This window comes from Choloepus didactylus, chromosome 12 (assembly GCF_015220235.1).
Source record: "Choloepus didactylus isolate mChoDid1 chromosome 12, mChoDid1.pri, whole genome shotgun sequence".
Lineage (NCBI taxonomy): Eukaryota > Metazoa > Chordata > Mammalia > Pilosa > Megalonychidae > Choloepus > Choloepus didactylus.
In genome coordinates, this window is record NC_051318.1 from 4,626,857 (window position 1) to 4,650,698 (window position 23,842).

At 45.3% G+C, this 23,842-nt stretch overlaps 2 protein-coding genes across 8 annotated transcripts in view; one reads left to right on the top strand and one right to left on the bottom strand.

The window, feature by feature from the left end:
• Positions 1-23,842, bottom strand: part of NBEA (neurobeachin) — a 637,956-nt gene that overhangs the window by 189,899 nt on the left and 424,215 nt on the right. For 5 of the 7 annotated variants that reach the window (XM_037800588.1, XM_037800586.1, XM_037800587.1 and 2 more), the window contains exons 40-41: positions 22,271-22,303; positions 6,983-7,119 (exon numbers count right to left, since the gene is read on the bottom strand). In XM_037800588.1, coding sequence (XP_037656516.1) covers positions 6,983-7,119; positions 22,271-22,303 — 170 coding nt within the window. The remainder of the gene's footprint in view (positions 1-6,982; positions 7,120-22,270; positions 22,304-23,842) is intronic. The other 2 variants (XM_037800589.1, XM_037800590.1) reach the window with 1 other exon arrangement.
• MAB21L1 (mab-21 like 1) lies at positions 3,388-4,811 on the top strand. Its single transcript, XM_037800594.1, has one exon. The coding sequence runs from the start codon at positions 3,453-3,455 to the stop codon at positions 4,530-4,532; it is 1,080 nt and encodes a 359-aa protein (XP_037656522.1). The 5' UTR covers positions 3,388-3,452; the 3' UTR covers positions 4,533-4,811.

The window sequence follows — 23,842 nt, forward strand, 5'->3', positions numbered from 1 at the left end:
ATTCAAATGTAAGCATCATCTCAAACCACCATTAAATCATGAGATTCTTGGTTTTCCCCCCTTCAATTAGGTCAGTTTTCGGCAATTACCATTCTATTATAAGCTCCTGTCAAGAGGCCAGCACACATACCACCGAAAACAATTAAGTGTTTATGTCCCGAAGCAGTGGACACACACACAAGCTCTTACTCTAGCACCAACCACTAAGATTATATTCATGGTGAAAAAAACATATATATAAGGCTGGTGTTAGCCGGAGCGCTTTTCTGAGCTTTTCACGTAAGTAAATGAATCGACTTAAGGTGATCGTCACTTATTTGATAATCATTCGAAATAACTAGTTCGGTAGGTCAAACGATATTTCAAAAAAAAAAAAAAAAAAATACTACAGAATAGTTAAATAAAGTGACTCCCACAAAACAAATCCACGTCCGAAACCTAGATTAAAACGGCTGAACCACATGACGCTGCACTATCCCGTAGGCGGTTAATCCCTCTCCACAGGTCATTTCAATTAAAACAACAAAACCCCAGCCGCGGGGCGAGGACACCCCCTCCTCGGCATGGGCTGCGCTCCCGCAGCGAGGCGCCCGCGGGCCGGGGGGCTCCGCTGGAGGCGGCACCTTCCACGCGCTCGGGGGCCGGGGGCCGGGGTCCGGGGCGCGCGGCGAGCACGCGGAGCGCGCAGTCCCGGCGCCCGGGCAGCGAGTCAGGGCCCTCCCCCGCGACACTCGGGGCCTCACGAGTGCTCCAGTCCCTTTCTCACCCCTTCTTTTTCTTCCTCAAAGTGCAAATCATTAGTGAAAAGGCCCCGGTCGCGCCAATTAGTTTGCACAAAGTGCTTCGGTGTTTAGCTCCGCTTTAACCCAATTAAACCGCTCAGCGAGTCCCGACGATGCGCCACCTGCGCGCGGGCCCCGCCGCCCAGGCTCCCTGCCGTGCTCGACCCGGGGGCGCTGGCAGGTGGCCCCAGGAGGCCAGGGGCGCTGCGGGCCGAGCATCTCCGCGCGGCGAACGGGCCGGCCGCGGCGAGCGCCAGGGTGCGGGGCAGCGGGGCCCGGGGCAGAGGGGGGCTGGGAGGCACCCGCAGGCCGCCAGAAGGCCCACGGGGCAGGGACCCGGGGGGGAAAGGCGGCGAGCCGGGGTCGGAGCCCCAGGGGAGGGCGGCGAGAGGGGCGCGCACGGGGACCTGCCGCCCAGGGCCGAGGCGGCTTTCCCCGGAGCCACCGCGTGCCGCCTCCGCCGCCTCGGCCGCCGGTCCTCGGGCTCGGATTTGCCGCCTCTTCCTCCGCCTCTAACTACCAAAAAGCAGCAGCAGCGCGTTCACCCGGAACGCCGGCGAGGTGGGGAGGGGGGCTGTGCGGTGTTCCCAGGGGAATGGAGGGCTCCTGGGGGACAGAGGAGACGGATGCTGGGAGCCCACATTCAATGACTATTTTAAGCTAAATCGGAATCTATCGCTTTTGGGTAATGAAAAAGGGAATAATAGGTGGCTTTGTGATGCTGTACCTATGCAAGAAACAAACAAAACAAAACAACAACATCAAAAACTTGAGTAAAAAGTTGGAGTACTGAACAAGGGCTTGTTAAAACTGACCCTGAAAGAAAGTTGTCTACGAACCTGTTACCCGGAGTTACAGGATTTCGCTGAAGATGTTCTTAATTTGAAAGAGAGGCCATCTAAGTTAAAGATCCACAACTCAAAATGTGCCTAGGTTTTAAGACCACTATGTAACTCCTCCATTTCCTGTACCTTGACTGGCACCCCCAGGAAAAAACAGTTCTACATAAACCCATTCCCCACTCCTGTTTTAATGTTCCAACAGTATTTAGAAACACTGATTGCTTTCAAGTTTTTCTCAAATGATACTTAATTCCTGAAGTAAGCCTGATGACAATTTAATTTTTCTTTAAAAATATTAACCATTTTTCCTTAATCAAATCACATGAAAAGGTATAAAATTAGAAGCTCACTGTCAGGTCACCAGGAAGGCCACTTAAAATAGGAGACAGATCTTTAACTATACATCTGTAAACAAACAGAAACCCCAAACCTTCAAGAGTTCAGGACAGCTATCTGCCAGTGGATCTGATCTCTGGTGGCTCCTGAATTTTGAGTATTAAAATAGTACTCACTATGAAATCACATTAAAATAACCTCTCAATCACAGAAATACTTTATTTTTCAAGTATTTCTACAAGTACAACTCGGTGTCCTGCTTGCAATGATGGGTCAAGGACAAGCAGGGCTGCAGAGGGAGTGGGGTGCATTAAACATTTTTTTTTAACCTCCTGTCAAACGGAGACAGACTACATCTAACACACTCAACAATAATGTTCTGATTCCTTTTGACACCTGGAAATGAGGTGGGGGGGATGTAGGTAAAAAAGGGCCCAACAACCTGCATGACTCAAAAAAAAAAAAAAATCATTCTAACATACAGGAGCATCCAGAATGAGGAAATGACACAGGTCTGGTTCCATCTAAAGCCAACTTCCATATGCGAGTAGTCTATACACACTGAAGAGCAAACTTTCAACCTGCATTAAAGGAGAGCCCCAGGATTAGCGGCCACTAATTATCTTCCTCCGAATGCACGTTAGAGACTCTGGTTCACTAACTGATGGCTGGCCATTAATGCACCTGTATTTGCATTTCACCGGTAAAAAGACAAGCAGGGGTTGCAGCTCAGAAGAGAAGCGCGTGGCCGAGTCTTTGCAAAACGTCAAGATGCTTCAAGGGACGCCAACGCCGAGGGATCCCTCTTGGTGTGCGGAACCGTCGAGGTGGCCCACGCGGTCTGCTGCCGGCCGCCGCCTGCCTTCGGCGCGTGTGCCCGCGCCCCCGACGGGGGAAGGATGGGCCGGCTCGGAGCCCAGGAGGCCGCCGTGACGAGCGCAGTGGCGATTGGCCGCCCGCCCGCCGGGCCCTGCCTTTATAATCCCCACCCGGTGCAGCGGGGCTCCGAGACCAACCAGCAGCGCCTCCCCGGCACACACGCACGCACGCACACGCGCCCCCGCCACGCGCTGCACACCTTCCCTCCCTCCGACAGTCCCGCACACGCCAGAGCTACAGGAGAGCCTAGTAAATCAGTCCGGAGAGGGCTGAGCCTTTCGGCGGCTGGGGAAGCGTCTGCTGGGTCTCGGAGCAACTTTTGGTTTTACTGCCGAGAGGGCGATATCTCCACGCGTGTCTCCCCCCGACGAGGACTCCTTAAAAGAGGAGGAGCGGCGGAGAGGGGGGAGAGGAGTCGGTCTGGCTCCAGAAGTACAGGCAGGGAAGGCACCCGCCGGGAGGGCAGCGCACGGCGCAGCGGCCGGCGCCCTCCGTGCGCCTCTGAGCGCGGCGGCGCGCCCCTCCACCCGCGTTGGCTCCCGCTCCAGCAGCCGCATTGGATCCCACAGCCTACTGCGAGACTCCGGTGTACAACCCGGATCTCTGCCCCAACATGATCGCGGCCCAGGCCAAGCTGGTCTACCACCTGAACAAGTACTACAACGAGAAGTGCCAGGCCAGGAAGGCCGCCATTGCCAAGACGATCCGGGAAGTCTGCAAGGTGGTTTCCGACGTGCTCAAGGAGGTGGAGGTGCAGGAGCCCCGGTTCATCAGCTCACTCAACGAGATGGACAATCGCTACGAGGGCCTCGAGGTCATCTCGCCCACCGAGTTCGAGGTGGTGCTTTACCTGAACCAAATGGGGGTGTTCAACTTCGTGGACGACGGCTCGCTGCCCGGCTGCGCGGTACTCAAGCTGAGCGACGGGCGGAAGAGGAGCATGTCCCTCTGGGTGGAGTTTATCACGGCCTCCGGCTACCTCTCGGCGCGCAAAATCCGCTCCAGGTTTCAGACGCTGGTGGCTCAAGCGGTGGACAAATGCAGCTACAGGGACGTGGTCAAGATGGTGGCAGACACCAGCGAAGTGAAACTGAGAATCCGAGACAGGTACGTGGTGCAGATCACCCCGGCTTTTAAATGCACCGGGATCTGGCCGCGCAGCGCGGCGCACTGGCCGCTGCCCCACATCCCCTGGCCGGGCCCCAATCGCGTGGCGGAGGTGAAAGCGGAAGGCTTCAATCTCTTGTCCAAGGAGTGCCACTCGCTGGCCGGCAAGCAGAGCTCGGCCGAGAGCGACGCCTGGGTGCTGCAGTTCGCGGAAGCCGAGAACAGACTGCAGATGGGCGGCTGCAGGAAGAAATGCCTCTCCATCCTCAAAACCCTGCGGGACCGCCACCTCGAGCTGCCCGGCCAGCCCCTCAACAACTACCACATGAAGACTCTGGTGTCCTACGAGTGCGAGAAGCACCCCCGGGAGTCGGACTGGGACGAGTCCTGCCTGGGAGACCGGCTGAACGGCATCCTGCTGCAGCTCATCTCCTGCCTGCAGTGCCGGCGCTGCCCCCACTACTTCCTGCCCAACTTAGATCTGTTTCAGGGCAAGCCCCACTCGGCCCTGGAGAACGCCGCCAAGCAGACGTGGCGGCTGGCGAGGGAGATCCTGACCAACCCGAAAAGTTTGGAGAAACTTTAGAGGGCGATTTCGTGGAGAGGCGAGACGACGGCTCGCCGCCGAGTCCTAGTGAAGCATAAACTTCCCGTTCGAGTCGTACCTAACATTCCACTCGACCACGTCCTTAAAAAGGAATAGTGCAAGGCTCGGGCGTCCTCTGGAGAAGCAGCGGAAGCCCAGACCCACGAGCGCTAGAAGACTTGACAGGCGACCTCCGAGCCCCCGGAGGGGCCAGGCCAACTCCGGCCAGAGCCCGGCGGCGAGGCGGGGGCGCGCGGGGCGCAGCGGCCCCGACGACGTGGCGCGCGGGTCTGTGAGTAAACGCGGCGCGGACCGGCCCTCGCAGGGACAGCGAACCCTGTACTTTGATTTGTAACAAATATTGTGATCTCACGTTGTCTTTGAAAGTGTGGATGTTGGTGTTTTGTGATTTGGTGAACAGGCGTTAATTTGCCGTTTGAATACTTCCCGACATTTTCCACTAACAAAGATACCATTTCAAGGTAGATTTTCCTCTTTTTCTGGCTCTGAAAGTGTCAGAACTTTAAAAAGTTTACATTTTGTTTCAAATAAATTGCTTGTTCTATTTCTAACATTCCGTAAATATACTTGAAATATTATTTAAATGTATTCAAAGAAATTTGAATTCAGCTTATATAATAATGCTTGAATATCTGAATTATATATTTGAAAAATGCACTTGAAATACACTGGATAATTACTTTTGTGATTTAGATTTTAATTTCTGTTGCTGGTTTTTATTTAATTAGAAGCTAATAAATGAAGTACAAAAAGGTGTGTCTCATTTTAAATTATTTCTCAAAAAATATAATGCTTCATACTGAAAATTTAACAAACTTGAATATTTTAAACTTTGAGAATTATGCAAGTGAAACTACTAAAAATAAAACAACTAAAAATATTGGAGAAAAGCTCTTTTTTGTGTAGCTACAAAAGAAAATGACGTATCCTCAGTTTCTAACACAATGATTACTCATAAGACCATTACCTTCTACGACAGACAATAAAATCTACCTTTGAAGGCTGCTGTTCTGGGTATTTTTGTGGTATTATTGATAAGAGAAGAAAAATCTATCATGACAGTAGTACTGAGTTTAAAACCTGAATATCTCTTAGAGGAAATGAACTTAAAGTCATAATACAAGTTTTGAAATTTCAATTGGAAAACTATACTAATAAAATGAAGATCATTTCTGAGCTATCTCATGTCAAACCTTTTTTAATGCAGTAAGTTAAATATATCAATAGAAACCCCAAATTCCTTTTTACTTCATAAAGCAAGGTAAAAATAAAAGCATAATGACAAACTGTATACATTATTTGAAATCAAATATATTGCATTCAGACTCACTTTGAATTCAATTCCTTTGCAGCTAGAAGTGAAAGAAGGCCTGTGATTTTTCTTTGGAATAATATTTTAATAGTCAACAAGTGCTCAAAGGGGTAATTACCTATGGGCCTTAAGTTAATTTAGGAGGTGGTTTTTGGAGTTTCAGTTGTACTAATATTCTTTTAAAATACTTTATAGCAATTAAACAGAAAAAAATAGAGTACTGAATCGTCTGCAACTATTTTGGAATAAATGCCTCTGAAAAACACTTTAAAGGAAGATCTTTGCAAACTGATGCTAGGATATCTAGCAAAAGGCTTACCCTTTTGAATTCTTAATTGATGACAAAAAGTTTACAAATTGTACAGTAACATAAAAGTTAAAACAACAAGAAAACTGATCAGAGAGTAAGGTGCTAACGTATAGCCTGCTTTAAGAGACAAGAGTAAGAAATCTACACAATAAGGTTTAATAAGTATTTATGTATTCCAAGTGGTTCAGATACTGTATTTTGTGGCATTACACTTAAAGAACACAACCTTTAAACACCCGAGTGCTACTCAGACACACTATGTCCACACTTTTCAAATCAAAGCATTCAGATTAGTCAGTTTCTCTTCCTCTTAAATCCACAAGTAAAATCTTATTTCACGAGATGAAAAATGGCTATAACGAAGAATCTGTATCTAAACAGCCTTTCCCCAGTTTCCTTATAACCTTTCCACGAACAGTAATTCACACCGCAATCTACACTTTGGGAAATTAAAAGTGATCTTAATAAGAAATCTCACAGGACCCCGCCTCGCCTTCCCGGCGAGCCCGAGACGCTGCGCCCGGGGCCTGGGGAGCTACGGGCTGAGCCACCAAATCCGCCCCGGCGCGCAGAGGTCCCACGGAAAGGCTGCTAGAGCGCGCATGCTCTGCTCTTTCAGGGCTTAAAATTAAAATGATCAAGACTCGCTTCAGTTCCATAGAATAGAGCACGTGTTACTTCATTCATTTTACTTTCCATAAGGACGGGAAAATGGTCCCCTCCCCCGCTGTCATTTAAAACCAAGCAAAATTGGAAAGCACTTCCTGCCACAAAGCCGCCAGAGCTGCACGCGGAATCACAACTCACTTTAGTGTCGATCTTCTTGAAGGCAGGACCGTCTTCGTCCACCTCGAAGTAGATTTCCGTCGTGGTGATGGACAGCGTCCCTTTGGCCACCACCGCGGGGGCGATGAGCTGGGCAGGCGTGCTGAGAACCACGGGGCCTGCAAGACAACGGCACGGTCAGCCGGGCCCCTGGGGCGCTGTCCCACTCCCTCCCAGCAGGGCACTTTTGAGGACGCACTGGAAACAAGGGTGCCTCCGCCAGCCCGCTGCTCGGCTTTGACCCATGATCTTAACGAGACCTGAGGTAAAGAATTCTAGCAAAACCAGAGGTAAAAAATTCCAGGTCAGGAGGCCTAGTTAAGTGACCCCGGGCCAGGAAATCCTACCAGGAGGGCGAGGCACCGCCGTCCAGCCACCCAGGGGCGCAGACGGGACCCTAGTCGGCGCGCTGCCGGCTCCCGAGGGGCCTCCCGCCGGCCGCCGTGCTCCCCAGGCCCGGCCCAGGGCTGCCCAGGGCTCAGGATGTCCCTTGGGCTGCACTGTGCCGAGGGGTGTGCATCGTGCAGGAAGATTAAATTCGCATCAGCCTCTTAAGGCGCGCGCACCGACATTAAATTTCTTACGTGGGGAAGAGCGGAAACCTGAGCAGTGATTTTCACAGAGAGAAGTCAAAAGTGATAGAAACTTCAGGCCCCTGAACGCAACGATTCTTAGCCAAAGGCCCGGAAAGCGCGGTCTCTCAACTTGGGAAACTGGGGGAGCTCAGCGGACAGATTTCTAGATAGTGTGCCTGCCGGAAAGGCGGGGGCTCGCCTGGCGCTCCCTGGCTCTGCGCTGGGAGAGGAAACGAGGACCCTCGCGTTTAGGACACCAGGTCACCGGGCGAGGCCTCGGCTCCCCTGAAGACCGCCCAGGGAGAAGCGTCCGCGCGAACGGATTCGCCCGTCTGTCGCCAGGGCGCAGATCTGTACGGGCTCAGGGCCTGGGGTGCCGTTCCCTTCCTCTTTGGCGCTCACGTGCGCCCAGGAAAACGAGTCCCGAGCCCACGGCGCCGGCAGCAGCTCCCGACCCCGGCCGCCCAGCCGCGCCGCCGCCAAGCGCCCTCGCCGCGCGCGGCTCCCGCTCCCTCCCGCCGGCGCCGGGCGCGGGGTCCTCCCCGGCTGCGCCAGGCTCGGCTTTCCGGAGGGCGAGGGGCCGAGCTGAAGCTCCACTCGAAAGGCTCATCAATCTTAATCTAGGTTGCTCAAGTAATTACGCCCGCATCTCTTGTACGGTTACAAGTGGATTTGGGTTTCTATTCCCCAGGCCCTCCTTTGTGTTTATTGGAGGGTCTGCGCGCTCGGCGCCCCCGGCCCCCGGCCCTCGGCCGCATCCCCCCCGCGCGCCGGCGGCTCCCACCGCTTAACCCTTCAGCAACCAGGCCGCTGCGCGGGCGGCCGCCTTCGCATTTCCCCTCCCGAGAAATCAGGTGGTTTACTCTCGACTGGGGAGAGGTGAGAAAGAAGGGCACCCGGCTCGCGTCGCAAACACTGTGTCTTTTTACACATCGTGGGGTCTGGCTACAACCTCCAAGTCCTCATGCTAAACACAAAAGACGAGCGATTCCTGGCCGAAGGAGGACTGCTCAGAAACATCAAAAAATGGCGAACAGTTTTCTTCTCTAAAAAATTTAACATATCCAAACAAATGGGAAAATTGCACGCATACACACAAAGAACATGAGGCACATTATCAAAACCATACACACTGAGTTACTGAAATATATTACGAATTTTGAGTACACAATTCTGTGAACTTTTAAAGGGAAACACATTTTCTCTCTTCATTGCTCTGCGTTTCTGGAAGGAGCCTACGCTTCCACTGACTCCAATTTTGTTCCACTGGGTTGAAATTTCCTGGGAGTTTATAAAAGGGCTTTGAATAGGTCCTTCTTGAAGAAGACCCATCATGAAATAGTGTCATTTTTACCCTTGTCCTTTGGAAGTCTCCAATTACAACTTGCAATTCCACAGCGTGTTTAAGGAGCACTGAGTCTTTTTGTTGCAGCCTTTGGGGAGCGAACCAGCCCTGGGGAGAAGGCGGGTTTACTCCAATGCAGCAATAGAGGGAAGGGATTATGTCTTAATCCCCTTAGGGGAAGCCTCTGGATTTTAGGGATCCAATATTAAAATGTTTACATAAGGCACAATCACAAATCAGCAGGTCTTCCATATGGAATTTGGTTGTTTGGAAATCCTGGATCCCTTTCCAAATAAAACGTTTAATAAGGTTGCCTCTCTGGATGCCATTGAGATGGTGATCTAGCTAATTTTTTTCTAGAAGATGACTAGAGTTACACGTTTAACCTCCTACACTTTACCTAGTGTAGTGAGTTGAGCACTGAATGTAAAAACATATTCACTATTGTTGTGAAAGAAAGGCCAATTATAATAATCTTTCCAGCACACAAGGAAAATGATGAATATTAAAGATAGTTAAATTGATGGGACAAAACCTCCCCCCACAGTACTGATAAAAAGTAGTTTAAAACTCCAATCTAAGGTGAATTAAAAACATACTTTTACTGTTTAGAATGGCAAGATGTTTACAAATATATTGATCCATTACTGTTTTTGAAAGGATAGGGATATTACTTGTCATTAATAAAATGCCAACCTAAAATCTGAACCAGAACAAAATTTATCCAAGCATAATGAAAGGAATCTTTAAAAGAAGGCATGGGATCTTACGTCACTTGAGATGGTAAACGCTATCGACCTAGAGTGGAAAGTCCATCTGTTTTATATTTGAAAAGGGAACTATATATCAAATACAGTTTAAAAACAGAATGTTAAAATAATACTTGTGGGTTTGGATGATTCTGTTGAAAATCAAAATTCCAAGCACAGAAATCTTAATAATACATTGATATTTTAATAGAACTTTACAAAGTTCTTTTTCATTTTTACATAACTACTGGTACACTATTCACAAATTTGGGGCCATGGATGTGTCACTTCTGTCCCGCCAGAGCCCTGGAGGAACACATCTGGAGGCGACAAGCTGGGTTCACTGCTCACTGCCATGAGGAGGCTGGAAACCATGGGAACCTCGGGCATCTCAGTAAGAGGGTGCTTAAAAGGACTTACTGCGGGATTTGGACTTTGGGGGAGGTTCAGCGAAGTGGGACCCTGCTCTGCCGTGGGCTCTGTCAGGAAGAGGGGCAGGCTCTGTCCCTGGGCATCTTAGGCAAGCCGGGGAAGACTAGATCCAGGCTAAAGACAGAGCAGTCGCTTGGAGTCGCCAGGAGAGGGGTTGTTTGGTATTTCTGTGTGCCTGTGGTGACCCTGTTTTTGTCTGCTTAGATAAAATTACGACTTCTTTCTGTGCCACATCATGGCGCGGCCCTGGCTGACGCTGGTGTTCTTGAGATGGGTGTGGCCTGGAAGGGACACCGCGGCCCAGCTCTGGCCCCAGCGGCTCCCAGCAGTCCCCAGGCTGACCAGTGAGTGTCCGGCCAGAGCCCAAAGGCAGGGGCAACCTTTGTTTTCCTCAGATGGCAGCAATTAATAATTTTGAGGGGGCTCATAGCATTCCAGCTATTAAAAGGCCATTATGGCAATTAAATTGTGAAACAATGCTAAGCTTCTTTACAAGTTTCAATGTAATTATTATATGAAAGTACAGCAAAGAATATACATGAGGACAAAGAGTTGGAATTTAAAATTGGCATTATTACAATTATTTGATGACTTTCAGTTGGCCAAAACTATATTTAGTGTACATGGAGTAACAATGTATTTTTGGAATTATTTCCTAACTTATCTGAATAAAGGTTTTATATGGATTTTTTTCCAACCTTGATTACTCTGAATCGACATGTTCAATTTACTTTTGCAACATATAAGACTGCTTCTTGGGGATAATAAACATGGACTAATCTTGGTTAAATTATTAAACTTAAAATCCTAACACTATTTAGAAGAAATAAAATTAAGCTGAACCCATTTATATTTAGTGGAAAAGTATTTCATTCAAAACAAATTCAGACAAATATATAATCAGGAAGTAAAATTTTACAATTATTTCTATAATGCGATGACATTTGTAAGAATTTAACAAAGCATGAGTGACAGAACATATCTAAAATGTCTATCACTGCTTTGGACTCATACTATTTTTAAATCTGAACTATTAACTTAAAGATAACTTTCCCTATAGAAATTAAAGAACAAAGTGCTTTAAGCTTGAAAAATCTTAAAACAAATTGCTGAAGAACATGAGAAGCTGGAATTTTGTTTTGGATTCCAAGGAAATTTGGGCATTAAGAAACAAGTTATGGGGAAAAGTACTTCAAAGATCTTAGATTTCTATTATCTAAGAGTTCTCCGGGCTTCAGGCATTTGGAATGCCTCAAGGAAAAAGAAATCACAGTAACCAAATCTCTGGTCAGTGACTCTTTTCTTCATATCTAGAGACTATTGATAGCTGCCCAAATATCAGAATAACTATGGAATCCTCTGAAATCATCATACATTTTTATCACATGAAACTAGTTCCAGAATGTTTGTGCTTGAATCAGGAAAAGAACCTGAGCAACTAACAGAATACATCATTTAAGGTTTATGAATTTAACTTCTAGCACTTCTGTCTCCCTCTCTAATAGCCCCCACCTGCAATTATCCTTATAGACACTCTATAAACCCAAATTTTACACAGAGGTCCACTGTGACTAAGGAAAAGGCCTCTTTTACTCTTTCTGGTAACTTCTGGGGCATAATGTACCCTTAGATGACATGAGCAGTAACCAGTGCCCCCGGAGTGCACTGGTTTCCTTTGATTATTACTGTACAACAAACACTCTTCCTTTTGCCCCAAGTGAGACATGTGCTTAAGAATGCACATTAATCTTTTCAGATCTGAGTACACCTACTGTTGGAAAAACTCAACTTAGCAAAAAGCTGTCAGAAACAGGCACAGGACGATGGGGCCCTTTTACATGCACACTGAGTACTGCAATTTGACATAACCCACTGCATCGTGGAAGAGATTATTTCACAATAATATTCTCTAAAATCACATATTTAATGTGTTTATAATAAGTAATTTCAAAAAGTACTGAGAGACAATCTGACTGGCTCTAACTTCAACCTACTATCTATGTTTTCCAATTTGTTTGTATACCAGATCACTCTCTATGTTAAGAAGAAACAAAACCTAGTGTATTTTCCTCAAAGGTGAAGAGTGGTTTTATAGAAGAAAAAGCTTACAAAGCATATACACTCTAAATAAAAGATCACAGTATTCTTTTCTAGCACAAAAATATACTGAAATAGAGTGATAATGTTAATGTTCAGTTTGAGTGTTTGTCTTTTGATTCAACAGGTGAACCGACTACAATCTGTGTTCCTACTCATATCACATTTAGTTCACCATATGGAAATCATTTTTCACCTTCTGGAAGGGAATTGGCTCTTTCACGGCACTAGGATATCATGGAATGATTGGGAAGAGTAAATTCCTAATATCCTAGATGAGTGAAGAGACCAAAGGATATGATTTGAACCCATTAGCTGAGTGGTTTCTAGGGCCCTACGTTGGAATAAGTGCCAGCCTTGTGTTCCCACAGTTTCCTGGGCACATCGTTATCGCAGCACTTACGAAACATGGAATACGTGTGTTCATAAATCTGTTTCTCCCCTCTGGCACAAGCTACGTGAAGATAGGCCACCCAATACAGAATCTGGCACATAGCATGCAATCTGTATTTATGGAAGAGGATTCAGAAAATGATATACACCATTGCTAAATTTATATGTCACAGTAAAAGACCATTATAAACAACAGGTTAAATCTTTTATCTTTTTCTGGAATTGATTCCAAATTGTTCTTTAAAAATATGAAACTGGCTGCATTTTAGAGAAAACATAGCAAAAATATATTAAAACCAATGACAGTCAGAAAGTAACTGGCCATTCTAGCTGTATCACATGCATGCTGGTATTTTTTTAAATGGCACACTTTTGTAACTGCCATATTTTTCCTAGTGTGTAAATCATTCCCTTTTAGTAAATGAAATGCCTCGAGACCTGCTTAATTCAGAATCATTCATTCATTCATCCATTCATTCACATAGTCAACAAAAATCGTTCAATGTGTAGTGTGGGGTTTGGCACCAGTAGAGAACACACTGACATATTGGACATGGACTTTACCCACAAAGAGCTCACAGACAAGGGTGAAGATAAGACGTGCACAGAAATAATTACAAACCAAAGGGGTAAGTGTGTGGCTGAGGGATGTGCGAATCACTCTCTATGCACTCACCGAATGTACTCCTCAGCACTGTCACCCCTTTACAGCGGGGACAAGAGGCCCAGTGAGGAGAGCCTTAGGGAAGGTCTCACAACTGGGAAATGGTGGAGACTGGACTCAAAGCCGGGCATGTAATTCCAGGGTCAGGGCATTTAACCGTAGGCATGCTGCCTCCACTCGCAGACGGAGTGAGAAAAACTCCACAGTCACAGAAACCCTCAACCTCCAGCGTCTTCTGTGGATGCATCGGGGGGCATCTGAGGGAGTGGTGACAGCTGGGCAGGATTCAGACCTGTGGGTCTGCGGGAGAAGGGGGTGCACCCTGCACAGACGCGGGCATGAGAGCAGTCAGGAAGCTGGGCCCGAGGTTAGGGTGTGCAGGGAGCAGGAGGTCAACCTCCGGAGCCCGCGGAGCCTGAGACATCAGACTTCACAGGTAAGGAGGGAAAGGGTCTGAGCTCACCCTTTTAGGGTGTCGCCTTCTTTTGAGATGATGGCTAATTACTAGAAAACTCACATACATACATTTCTCTGTCCTGACTATAAAATAAATGAAGTATTCACATTTTGGGGAAAAAACAGTCATCTAGATGTGTTTCAGTGTCTGAAGTTTTTTTCCGCATGTGCATGTCCCCTCGTGGCTTCGCTCCGGTGTGAGGACCGTCCTGCCTCCTGCTCTCGGCCCGTGGGCCGCCCACCTCCCCGCCCACGGTCCCACGCTGGCCGCTTCCCTCCTACTTCCTCAGTCCCACTCACGGCTCTTGGCCTCTGTCTCCGTCCTCTACTCCGGCCAGCGTGTTTGGGAAGTGTATGCTGGCGAACGTGCTGAAGATTAGAAAAGCCCGTCAATAAGAAGAACCTAGTAACTTTTTTTAATCCAGAATTTTCCAAACACATGTAACTACAGAATTTTATTTCTCACAAGCATCTTTCAAAATGCCTGTGCTCCTGGGGACATCAGTTTGAAAAACGCGGACCCAGAGCCCCCGGCCTGCAGCTCACTGAGGGCGCGGCCTGGCCGGGCTGGGGTCTGAGGCCCCTTCCCGCCCTTCTCCTCTCACCTTCCCTGGGTGATCTCAGTGGTTTCAATAACGAACTCCACCCTCAGCCTGACTTCCAAATTTCAAACTTTTATATCTGCTTACAAGTTCCGGGTATCAATCATCCTCCTCCTGCCCCTGAACCCCGCACCTCGGCACACCCCACTTCTTCGCCTGTACCCTCTCCCTCATCGGCTGGCCCTGCCGCCTGCTCCACCTCCGGTTTTCTGACTGTTTCCTGAAGCTGCCCCTTTCTCCACCTCCCTGCCACCGCCTATTTAGCTCAGGCCCTTGTCACCTCTGGCTTGGACTACAAGAGACTTCTGTCATTTTTTAAAAAATATAACTCTGATCTTATCATTGTCATGACTAAAATCCCTCACAGCCTCCCTGTGGACTTTGGGATGAAAATCCAGGGTTCTTCTAGAAACCAACCCCACACCCCCGCTCACACCCCCGGCTTCTAAGGCTTCTAAGTCTCAACTTCAGAGGCTTCTGTCTCATATTTTTTACCCGAATAATTTAAAACTACTGTGGGTCCATCAAGGCGCTGTTTTAGCATATGACCTTCCCACTCTCTGCTGCCACAACCTGCATATCTTTCTCAACCTGGATAACTTTTACTTATGACTCCAGACCCAAGACAGGAAACATCTATGCTGGGAAGGCTTTCCAGAATCCACAAGCTGGCAGGCCCTCCCTGTCTGCCTGACCCTGGTTTCCCGTGTATGTCTGGGAATTCACCTTTTTCAATCTCTCTTCTCCCTCTAGAGAGCAGGAACTTTCCTGTGTCTTCTTACTCCAAGCACCAAGGGTAACGCCCAGCACATGGAGATACTCAGTACCTGTACTGTTTCTTTGGAGAAACACACGGCCTGGGTCGAGGAGGGGTCCGGTGCCAGAGAGTGAGGGCCCACGGGCCCTTTCCAGTGGGATTGCGATTTCAAAGGACTGGGATGCAATTAAAAGTCTTAAAGGCAACATGGCATTATGCAATGGCTATCAAATTCTTCTGACTTCAACTCATAGTAAAAAATGCATTTCACATTGCTGCCCAGGAGAGACACGCTCACCCCTACCCCACACAAACTGAAAAAATGCGTCATGAATCATTAGGTATCTTTGCTATGAGGGATGAATTCTGGCACTTTCTATTCTAACCTATTCTGCTCTTTTTAATTTCATTTACAAATAATGCTGGTAATGACCCACTAAATTGATTTCCTAATAAACAACGGACTACAATGGGGGATTTTAAAAACTCTGATGTAGTGGACAGCAGGTAGGCTTTGGAGACAAACTGGGTGCAAACCTCTGCTGCTCGCATTTCCTGTTATGAGGTCCTGAATACAGACCTTAGGGCCAACCTCAGCCACCAGCTCGGAAGGAGGCGTGAGGCCACATGCACGCCCACGGAGGGAGTGCTAACCCCCTTGGCCCTGCCCTGCCCTCCCCCTTACCTCCTACTACTCATCCTGTGCCTTTTTTCCCCGGAAGACTCACCCTCACAGCCCAGTCCCACGTGCTGGCTCATTTTATAAAAGGCTCCCTGAGCCACCTGGCTCTCAGCACTCGTGTTTCACACAAAAACTGCATCGGAACAGCACTGCAGCTATACTTGGCTGTTTTCTCTATTAGTGACTGTACCAGTTTGTATCTATTATGTCCTGCAGAGAAAGCCACATTTTTTGATGCACTCTTGTGGGGGCAGAAATATTAGTGGGGATTAAGTTGGAACATTTGGATTAGGTTGTTTCCATGGATATGCACCCCAACCAACTGTGGGTGATAACTCTGACTGGATAGTTTCCATGGAGGTGTGGCCCCACCCATTCATTTGGGCCTTGGTTAGTTCACTGAAGGAGCGAGCTTGCTACAGCCAAGAGGAACACGTTGAAGAACACACAGGAGCTGAGAGAGGAGCTGCAGATGAGAGAGTTTGGAGATGGCCATTGAAAGCAGACTCTTGCTCCAGAGAAGCTGAGAGAGGACAAACACCCCAAGAGCAACTGAGAGTGACGTTTTTGAGGCACTGCAGCCTAGAGAGGAACGTCCTGGGAGAAAGCCATTTTGAAACCAGAACTTAGAGCAGACACCAGCCACGTGCCTTCCCAGCTAACAGAGGTTTTCCGGACGCCATCGGCCATCCTCCAGTGAAGGTACCCGATTGCTGATGTGTTACTTTGAACACTTTATGGCCTTAAGACTGTACCTGTGTAACCAAATAAACCCCCTTTTATAAAAGCCAATCCATCTCTGGTGTTTCCCATTCCGGCAGCATTAGCAAACCGGAACAGTGACTTAAAGTAAAAGACAAATTCAACTGAACATTCTGAATAAAAACCATCTGATCAATAAAACTGCCTAAATATTTATCTGGAAAAATATGTTTAACAATATTTAGGCAGTAAACTCAGTCTGACTTCCACCTCATTTCAGTGATAAGAATTTCTAGACTGATTTTCATGGGGCTGGTGATTTGACCCAACAAGCATATTCCAGTACAATGACTCTCTGTAGCTCGACTGCATCTGTCCTTCGGGCTGACATCTATGCCGAGCTGCCCTCGGCTGGCCCCGCTCGGACTCTGTAGCCAGAGCCACGGAAAACACCCAGGGGAGACAGTGGCAGTATGCAGAGAGGCTCACTTGTCCGTCTGCAGAGCACTGATCTACACCTAAGGCCAGAACGGCTTCCCACCTGATGCTGGAGTCCGAGTCTTGCAGAGACAGCCCCAGAGGCACCCACCTGTGCAGCAGCCATGGGCAACGAAGATGCCACCTCCCCTCTGCCCGCCTTCCTGAAGTCCCACTTGGCAGCAGGAAACAGAGGCTGTTTTTCCCCAAGTAACGAACACGATGACCCATATATTTTGGCAGGTGATTGACAGCCTCATTCACATGCTTTTTAAAGAACTAGGGATATGAAAGTTTAGTCCCCTCTGTAGAGGAGTGAAATAGTCTACTGATAAGTTAGGTGAATTCTTCATTGCCCCTATTTTTCTGGTGGGTAGTAGGCAAAACAATAAATCTGTACGGGAATTACTTCATGGGAAATTCTCTACACAGAGAAAAGAGTAAAAAGCAAAAAATGTGTTCAATTAGAACACTATAGTAGAAGGAACAGCCATTATGGTTCATAAAACACTTGTAGCCTAACAAAGGTTGGCTTATTCTTAAAAAAGACACAAGCATTTTCTATGATTTGAATTAGGGCTGATGTCTAAGCAGCACAGTTGAATTATGTCCTTTTATTACTCTGGACAGTTACACAGTTTGGTTTGCAGGGCTGTTGTTACAAATACAAAAATAAGGACGCAGTAAAATATTTGCAGAGTCTACAATGGCCTGCAGACTTTGTGGAAATAATGAAAAGAGGCAAAGAGGGCTAGATATCCAAGGTGAAGCATGTATTTATTTATGGAACTCTTTAACAGGTTTTAAACATTGAGTTAGAAATTTAAATATTTTAGCTTTTGTAAGAAATAGGCATGTGATAATGCGGATCTAAGACTGAATTCTGTTTCTGAAGCTGAACATGAACCCTGTGGGTATACTACTTATGACTGACAAAGCAACTTCCTAATACAAAGAGGGGAAAAAAGATTTATAAAAAGACTCATAAGGTTTTTCCAACATCAAATAGCTTTTACTAAACAACATTTTGATGAGTTAAGTGTGAGTGAGTCAGGGACATATGGATTAAATTTCCCTTGAAATACACATGGGTTTAAAAATTGAGGGGAAAAATCCTGAACAAACTGCATTTTGGAAATTCAGACTGCTTAAAAAGACCATTTTCCCCTTCACAGAAATTTCAGGTTAATTCAAATCTAGCGAGACTCTGTAAATAACGCTATATAAAAATAAATATGGAGAAATTAAAAAAGATACTTTTTGTTGGGGAGAGAATGTGGAGTTAACCATATTAGAACAGTACTGCACGGAGCAGTCAGGCTCAAGACGATGCGCTCTGGGCCAGGGTTTATCCCAATCAGTTTGACACTGAACATGCCCTCTCTGCAGTGTACCCCACTGGACAACTGTAATGAAACCTTTCTGCGCTTTTGCCTTATGTTCCTTTTCTTTTTAAGATAACACATTTCTCTGAAAAGCCCTTAGCCTTTAGAATTTTGTTATTCCTTTTATTTTTATTACATTTCCCCAGAATCTTGAGCTCTTTCTTCTTCCTATGTGCTTTATATTCTGTTTTTTTCTCCTTTCTTAGCTCAGTTTTTGTGATAACATTCCATTCATAGAAAAAAGCTTTGCCTCCGTTACCTGCATATTTTAAGTTAGAACATTTGAAGGTTTAAATTACCTAGCTGATCATCTCTATTGCCTACTTACATTTATTGGGGTGGCATAGCCTAAAATATTATGTACCATCACTTCCTGTTTATTTGAGTTACTGGGAGGTGGTGGTAGCAGAGTGAAATTTCCTGAGATTTTTTCCTATCACAGTCTCTATGTCTCAGAGTTCTGTAAACTCACTAGATATTCAATAAATGATAGTGACTGAGTGACTGAATACAGTGAAACAGAGATTTAGGGAGGCAGAAATAGTCAACCTTAAGGAAAATTCTAAGACACGATTTTTATTTATAGGCGAAACTATTTTTTTAAATTTGTCATATATATGCAACAGAAACTTTGTGATTTTAACTGTTTTTATGTGTGGCATTAATTACACTCACAATGTTGTACTATCACCACCACACATTATCAAGATTTTTTCATCACCCCATACCTGTAAGCAATAATTCCCTATTTCCCCCTCCACCGGCCCCCAGTAATCTAGTTTCTTTCTCTGTGGATTTGCATATTCTAGATAGTCACTTCGTAGGATGTTTTCAAGATTCATCCATGTTGTCGCATGTATTACAACTTCATTCCTTTTTACAGCTGACTTGTATTTCACTGTATGTATAGACCTCATTTTGTTATCCATTCACCTGCTGATGGACAACTGGCTGGTTTCCACCTTTCAGCTATTGTGAATAATGCTGCTTTGAATATTTGTGTACAAACATCTGTTTGAATCCCTGTTCACAATCCCTTTGGATATACACTTAGTTGTGAAGCTTCTGGGTCACTTAATAATTCTATGTTTAACTTTTGAGGAACTGCCACGTTGCTTTCCACAGCAGCTGCACCTTTACACATTCTCCCCAGCAACACAAGAAAGCTCCAGTTTCTCCACATTCTCACCAACACGTGTTGAGTTCCATTTTTTTTTTTATGGTGGGTGTGAAGTGATATATTGTGGTTTTGATTTGCATTTCCTCATAGCCGTGCCATTGAGCATCTTTTCATGTGCTAACTGGCCATTTGTGTATCTTATTTGGAAATAAATCTGTTCAGATCCTTTTCCCATCTTTTAATTTGGTTGTTTGTTCTGTTGTTGTCGAGTTGTAAAAGTTTCCTTTTTTTTTTTTTTTTTTGGGAATTATTTGATACCTGCTTTCACTTTCAATTACAGGAAAAAGATGAAAAGAAATGAAAACAATCTTGATCAGCTAACAATAAGAAAACAGTTTGAGAAAAAAATAAAAAAAACCAGCTGCCTCCTAAACCTCAGGGTAAGTGACCCTCACTTAGAAAACCTCTCCTTGATACATCGTTTCTTCAACAGACCTCCTCCTTATTGCTATATTTTTTCTTGTTTGTAGAGCCAAATAATTCATTTTGTCTGAGTTTAAGATTCCTGACCTTGGAAAATGTACCTGTGCGTGTGTGCGAAAATGATTATAAACTTCAACTCAGCAAACCCACATTTAACCAAAATGCAAGTCCTGCATTCTAATGCTTCTTCCCCACGTGACCACGTCTCTCTCCTAACCAGATGAGAACACGATAGTCCAGGGGTCATGCAACGTCTTTCCGTTTGAGAGAGGAATATTTCTTACATTGAGGACAGCAGTAGTATCTTGATCTTATAAATGAGAACTTAGAAGACATTTAGTTAAAATGACACACCTGGCAGAAGCTGGAATGGAACACAGATGAGCTTCCCTTTCGGTGCACTTATTATGGCAAAATCCAGTGATGAACTGAGTCATTTTTTGAGGGACTCAATTAGTATGAACAGATAATCTGATAATTCAGGCCAAATATAATTTATTTCAACAGCTCAAAATAAGTTCTATTTTATCTGTTGTTTATGATAATTTACTACATAAGTTTCCCTTGCCTGCATAAACTTTTCCACTGAGGATCTTGGGGCAAGCAACTGTACTAGAAGACTTCTTTCCTGATTCAAATATACACAGTATAAGGCTGCTGCCCTTAAGGCATTTACAGTCTAAAGAGAGATAAAACATGGAAAAACATCTACAAGACAGCCTTAAGAATGACAGAATAAAATGCTTTGGGGTAGCTATAACACAAGTCAGATGACAACAAGTGTTGCAGAGGATGCGGAGAAACAGGAACCCTCAGCCACTGCTGGTGGGAATGTAAAATGGTACAACCACTGGGAAAACAGTCGGACAGTTAACAGATTGCCCCAGCAATTCCTTTCCTAGGCATGTACCCAAGAGAAACGAAAACATTGGTCCACATAAAACCTTGAACACAAATTTTCATAGCAGCATTAACATCCGAAAGGTAGAGACAAGCCAAATGTCTGTTGGTGACGAATGGGTAAACAAAATGCCGTGTTATCCAGACAATGGAATGCTATTCGGCCATAAAAAAAGAATGAAATACTGATATACCTACCACATGGATGAGCCCTGGAAACATTATCTAAGTGAAAGCAGCTGCTCTCAAAAGACCACAGATTACATGCCTCCACTGATATGAAATGCCGACACCAGGCAAACCCATAGTTTGCCGAAACCACCAAACTACCACAGAAAGTAAGTTAGTGGTTGTCAGGGAAGAGGGACAGGGAGAAAGCAGGGAGGATAGCCAGAGGGCATGGGGCATCTTTTTGGGATGATGAAAATGCCCTAAAATTGACTGTGTTGTAGAGAAGGTTGCATGGCTCTGAGTACACTAAAAACAATGAAGTGTGACACTTCAAATGCGTCAATCGTAGGGTATGCGAATTATATCTCAATAAAGCTGTGACGAAAAACAGTCATGAGGGCCACAAGGCTGGCCCGTGAGTACTGCATAAAGGACTTCAAGTGGGTCTTAGGGACGGGTGTGGCTCTGGACAGCAGAAGATGGAGGGGCCGAGCGGAGGGGTGGGAAGGATCTTCTGGTGGACAGAGAAGTCTAGATGAGAGTTTAGGCCTGTGGAAAAGACATTTCACGTTCTGGACACTAAGTGATAGAGGGGGTGACTGGTAACAGCTTCTCAACACAAACTATTAGAAGAAAAGAGTTACAACTTAGAGAACTGACACTAAAACACAGAGGACCACTGTGACCATCATCGTCGTCAACTCAGAATTCCCTAAATCAGCAAAACTTCTAACTTTTGGAGGTAACAGTGAAAGATCCTGTAGGAATTACAATTCCTGTATATGAAGTATCCCTATTGTCAGTCAGCATATGTGACACAACCATCACTTGAAAACAAATGCAGTACACTTCATTAGTGGCACACAATTCTTTCTATTGGTTGAATTATGTCATTCCTTTAAAATTCCATATAAATTTGATTTCATCTTAAATTTTAGCTACTCAAAAAGTATTTAAAAAATAACTTGCTAAATTTCAAATTAAAATAAATAATTGGGACTTTAGATTAAAATCAGTTGAATTATATTGATTAATCTTAACATTTTAAGTAAAAATACAATTAGTAAATTGAAATTTTTAGTCACACACGGAATCTTAGTTGTTAATTTATTTTGGTGAAGAACTGCAAACTAAAAAGGTAATTAAAATAAATTAAGTTAGGTGTTATGAATATAATAATTACTTAATTGATTGGCATACTTCTATATTATAATTCATATTAGTCATTTGTACAATACATAATAAATTGAGTAATTAGTAATCACACGCATTTAACTTGCCTCTTGAGATGAACAGCTTGGGAAGAAAAGGAACTAAAACCGAAAGAGAAAATTGTAGGATATTTAAAGCCACAGAATTTTGTGGAACATTTCATCTTTATTAAAATTCCAAAACTCCAAAGAAAATGTTTCTCCAGGAGAGAGGGTCAATATTTAAGTAAAATTGTACTAAAAGCATGCCATTTATCAGATTTTTAAAATTTACTAGAATGACTACGTGCAACATACAGACCATTTATAAATAAAGCTAATGTGAATGACTGAGTATTCACAGGCTTATATCCTGGAATCAGTGTAAAGAGTATGTTTATCAACCGAGGACATTGTTTTTACATCATGTTAGGAAAGTCTCCAAGTATGCACCCAGACGTGTACACGCACACAAATATTTTCTCGGGTGTATTTTAGTTCAAACGATACGCCATGCATTTTAAGGAAATATTTTATATCCTTAACCTCATGCAAACTACTTATCTTCTCTGGGCCTCTGGCCATCCCCTGTAAAATGGGGCAGCGACTGGAGCCACCTCGTGGGGTGGTGAGGATTAAATGGGCTACAGCAGGTGTGCCTTCCAACAACTGCCTGCTTCCTAGTAAGACCTCAATACAAGATCTTCTTCTTAGAAGCAGAAACTGATCCCAACTTCTGAGCAGTTAATCTTACCTTTACTTAGTTTCCTATAGTAATTAGATATTTTTTTCTGTTTGAGTTCAATTTGTCTATTAATTTTTATTGCATATGGAATTAAATTGCACTGGGATTTGCAAACAGAATGAGATATATTAGTGCATTGTCCTCTGCTCCCTGCCACACCAACGTTGTATGGGCTGAAAATACAGAATTGAGGCAAGACTCAGGCAAGTTTTGAGACTCTACAGCAGAAGTTTCTAACTTGCGATCTAGGATATGATTCCACATACTGGTTTCCAGGGGTCAGTGAGCCCTCTGAGGTTGTGAAGAAACTGGAAAGATTGCATGTGCATCTCCGTGACGTGATCTGCTTTCATCAGACTCTCAAAGGGGCTTGCACCCCAGGAGGATTATGGGTCATGGCTGTAAGCCCTCCACCCCCCATCTAGCCACTGCACCAGGACCAGGTGGAGATGGAGGGTGGCAGGTGGGAGAGCTGCTGCTGGTGGTCTCACACAGAGAAGAGGAGCGGCAGGGGCCTTCCAAACGGGACAGTGGGAAGAAAACAGCACATGGGACGCGGGATGGCCCCTAGCTGCTGTGGCTACTCTTGGTGGAGCATTCACATATTAGAGCCACACAGAAGTCAACAGGTCTGTCATCCCGCCCTGTCTCCCAGTTACAGGCAGGTACCCAGCGGCTTATACTGCATCTCATCTCCTGATAGAAAAAGTTGCTCTTTACTACATAGAAAGATGATGCTAGTCATTTATTGCCACTAAAATACCCTTTGCTCAAAAGTAGAAATGAGAGGTGAGTCATTCACCTTCACGATCAGGCTTCTTTACAACCACTGGCACACATTTATTCACCAGAAAATGATTTTAAATTCAGTAACTCCATGTGCATTTATTACTCACAACAAGGAGAGGAAAAATATT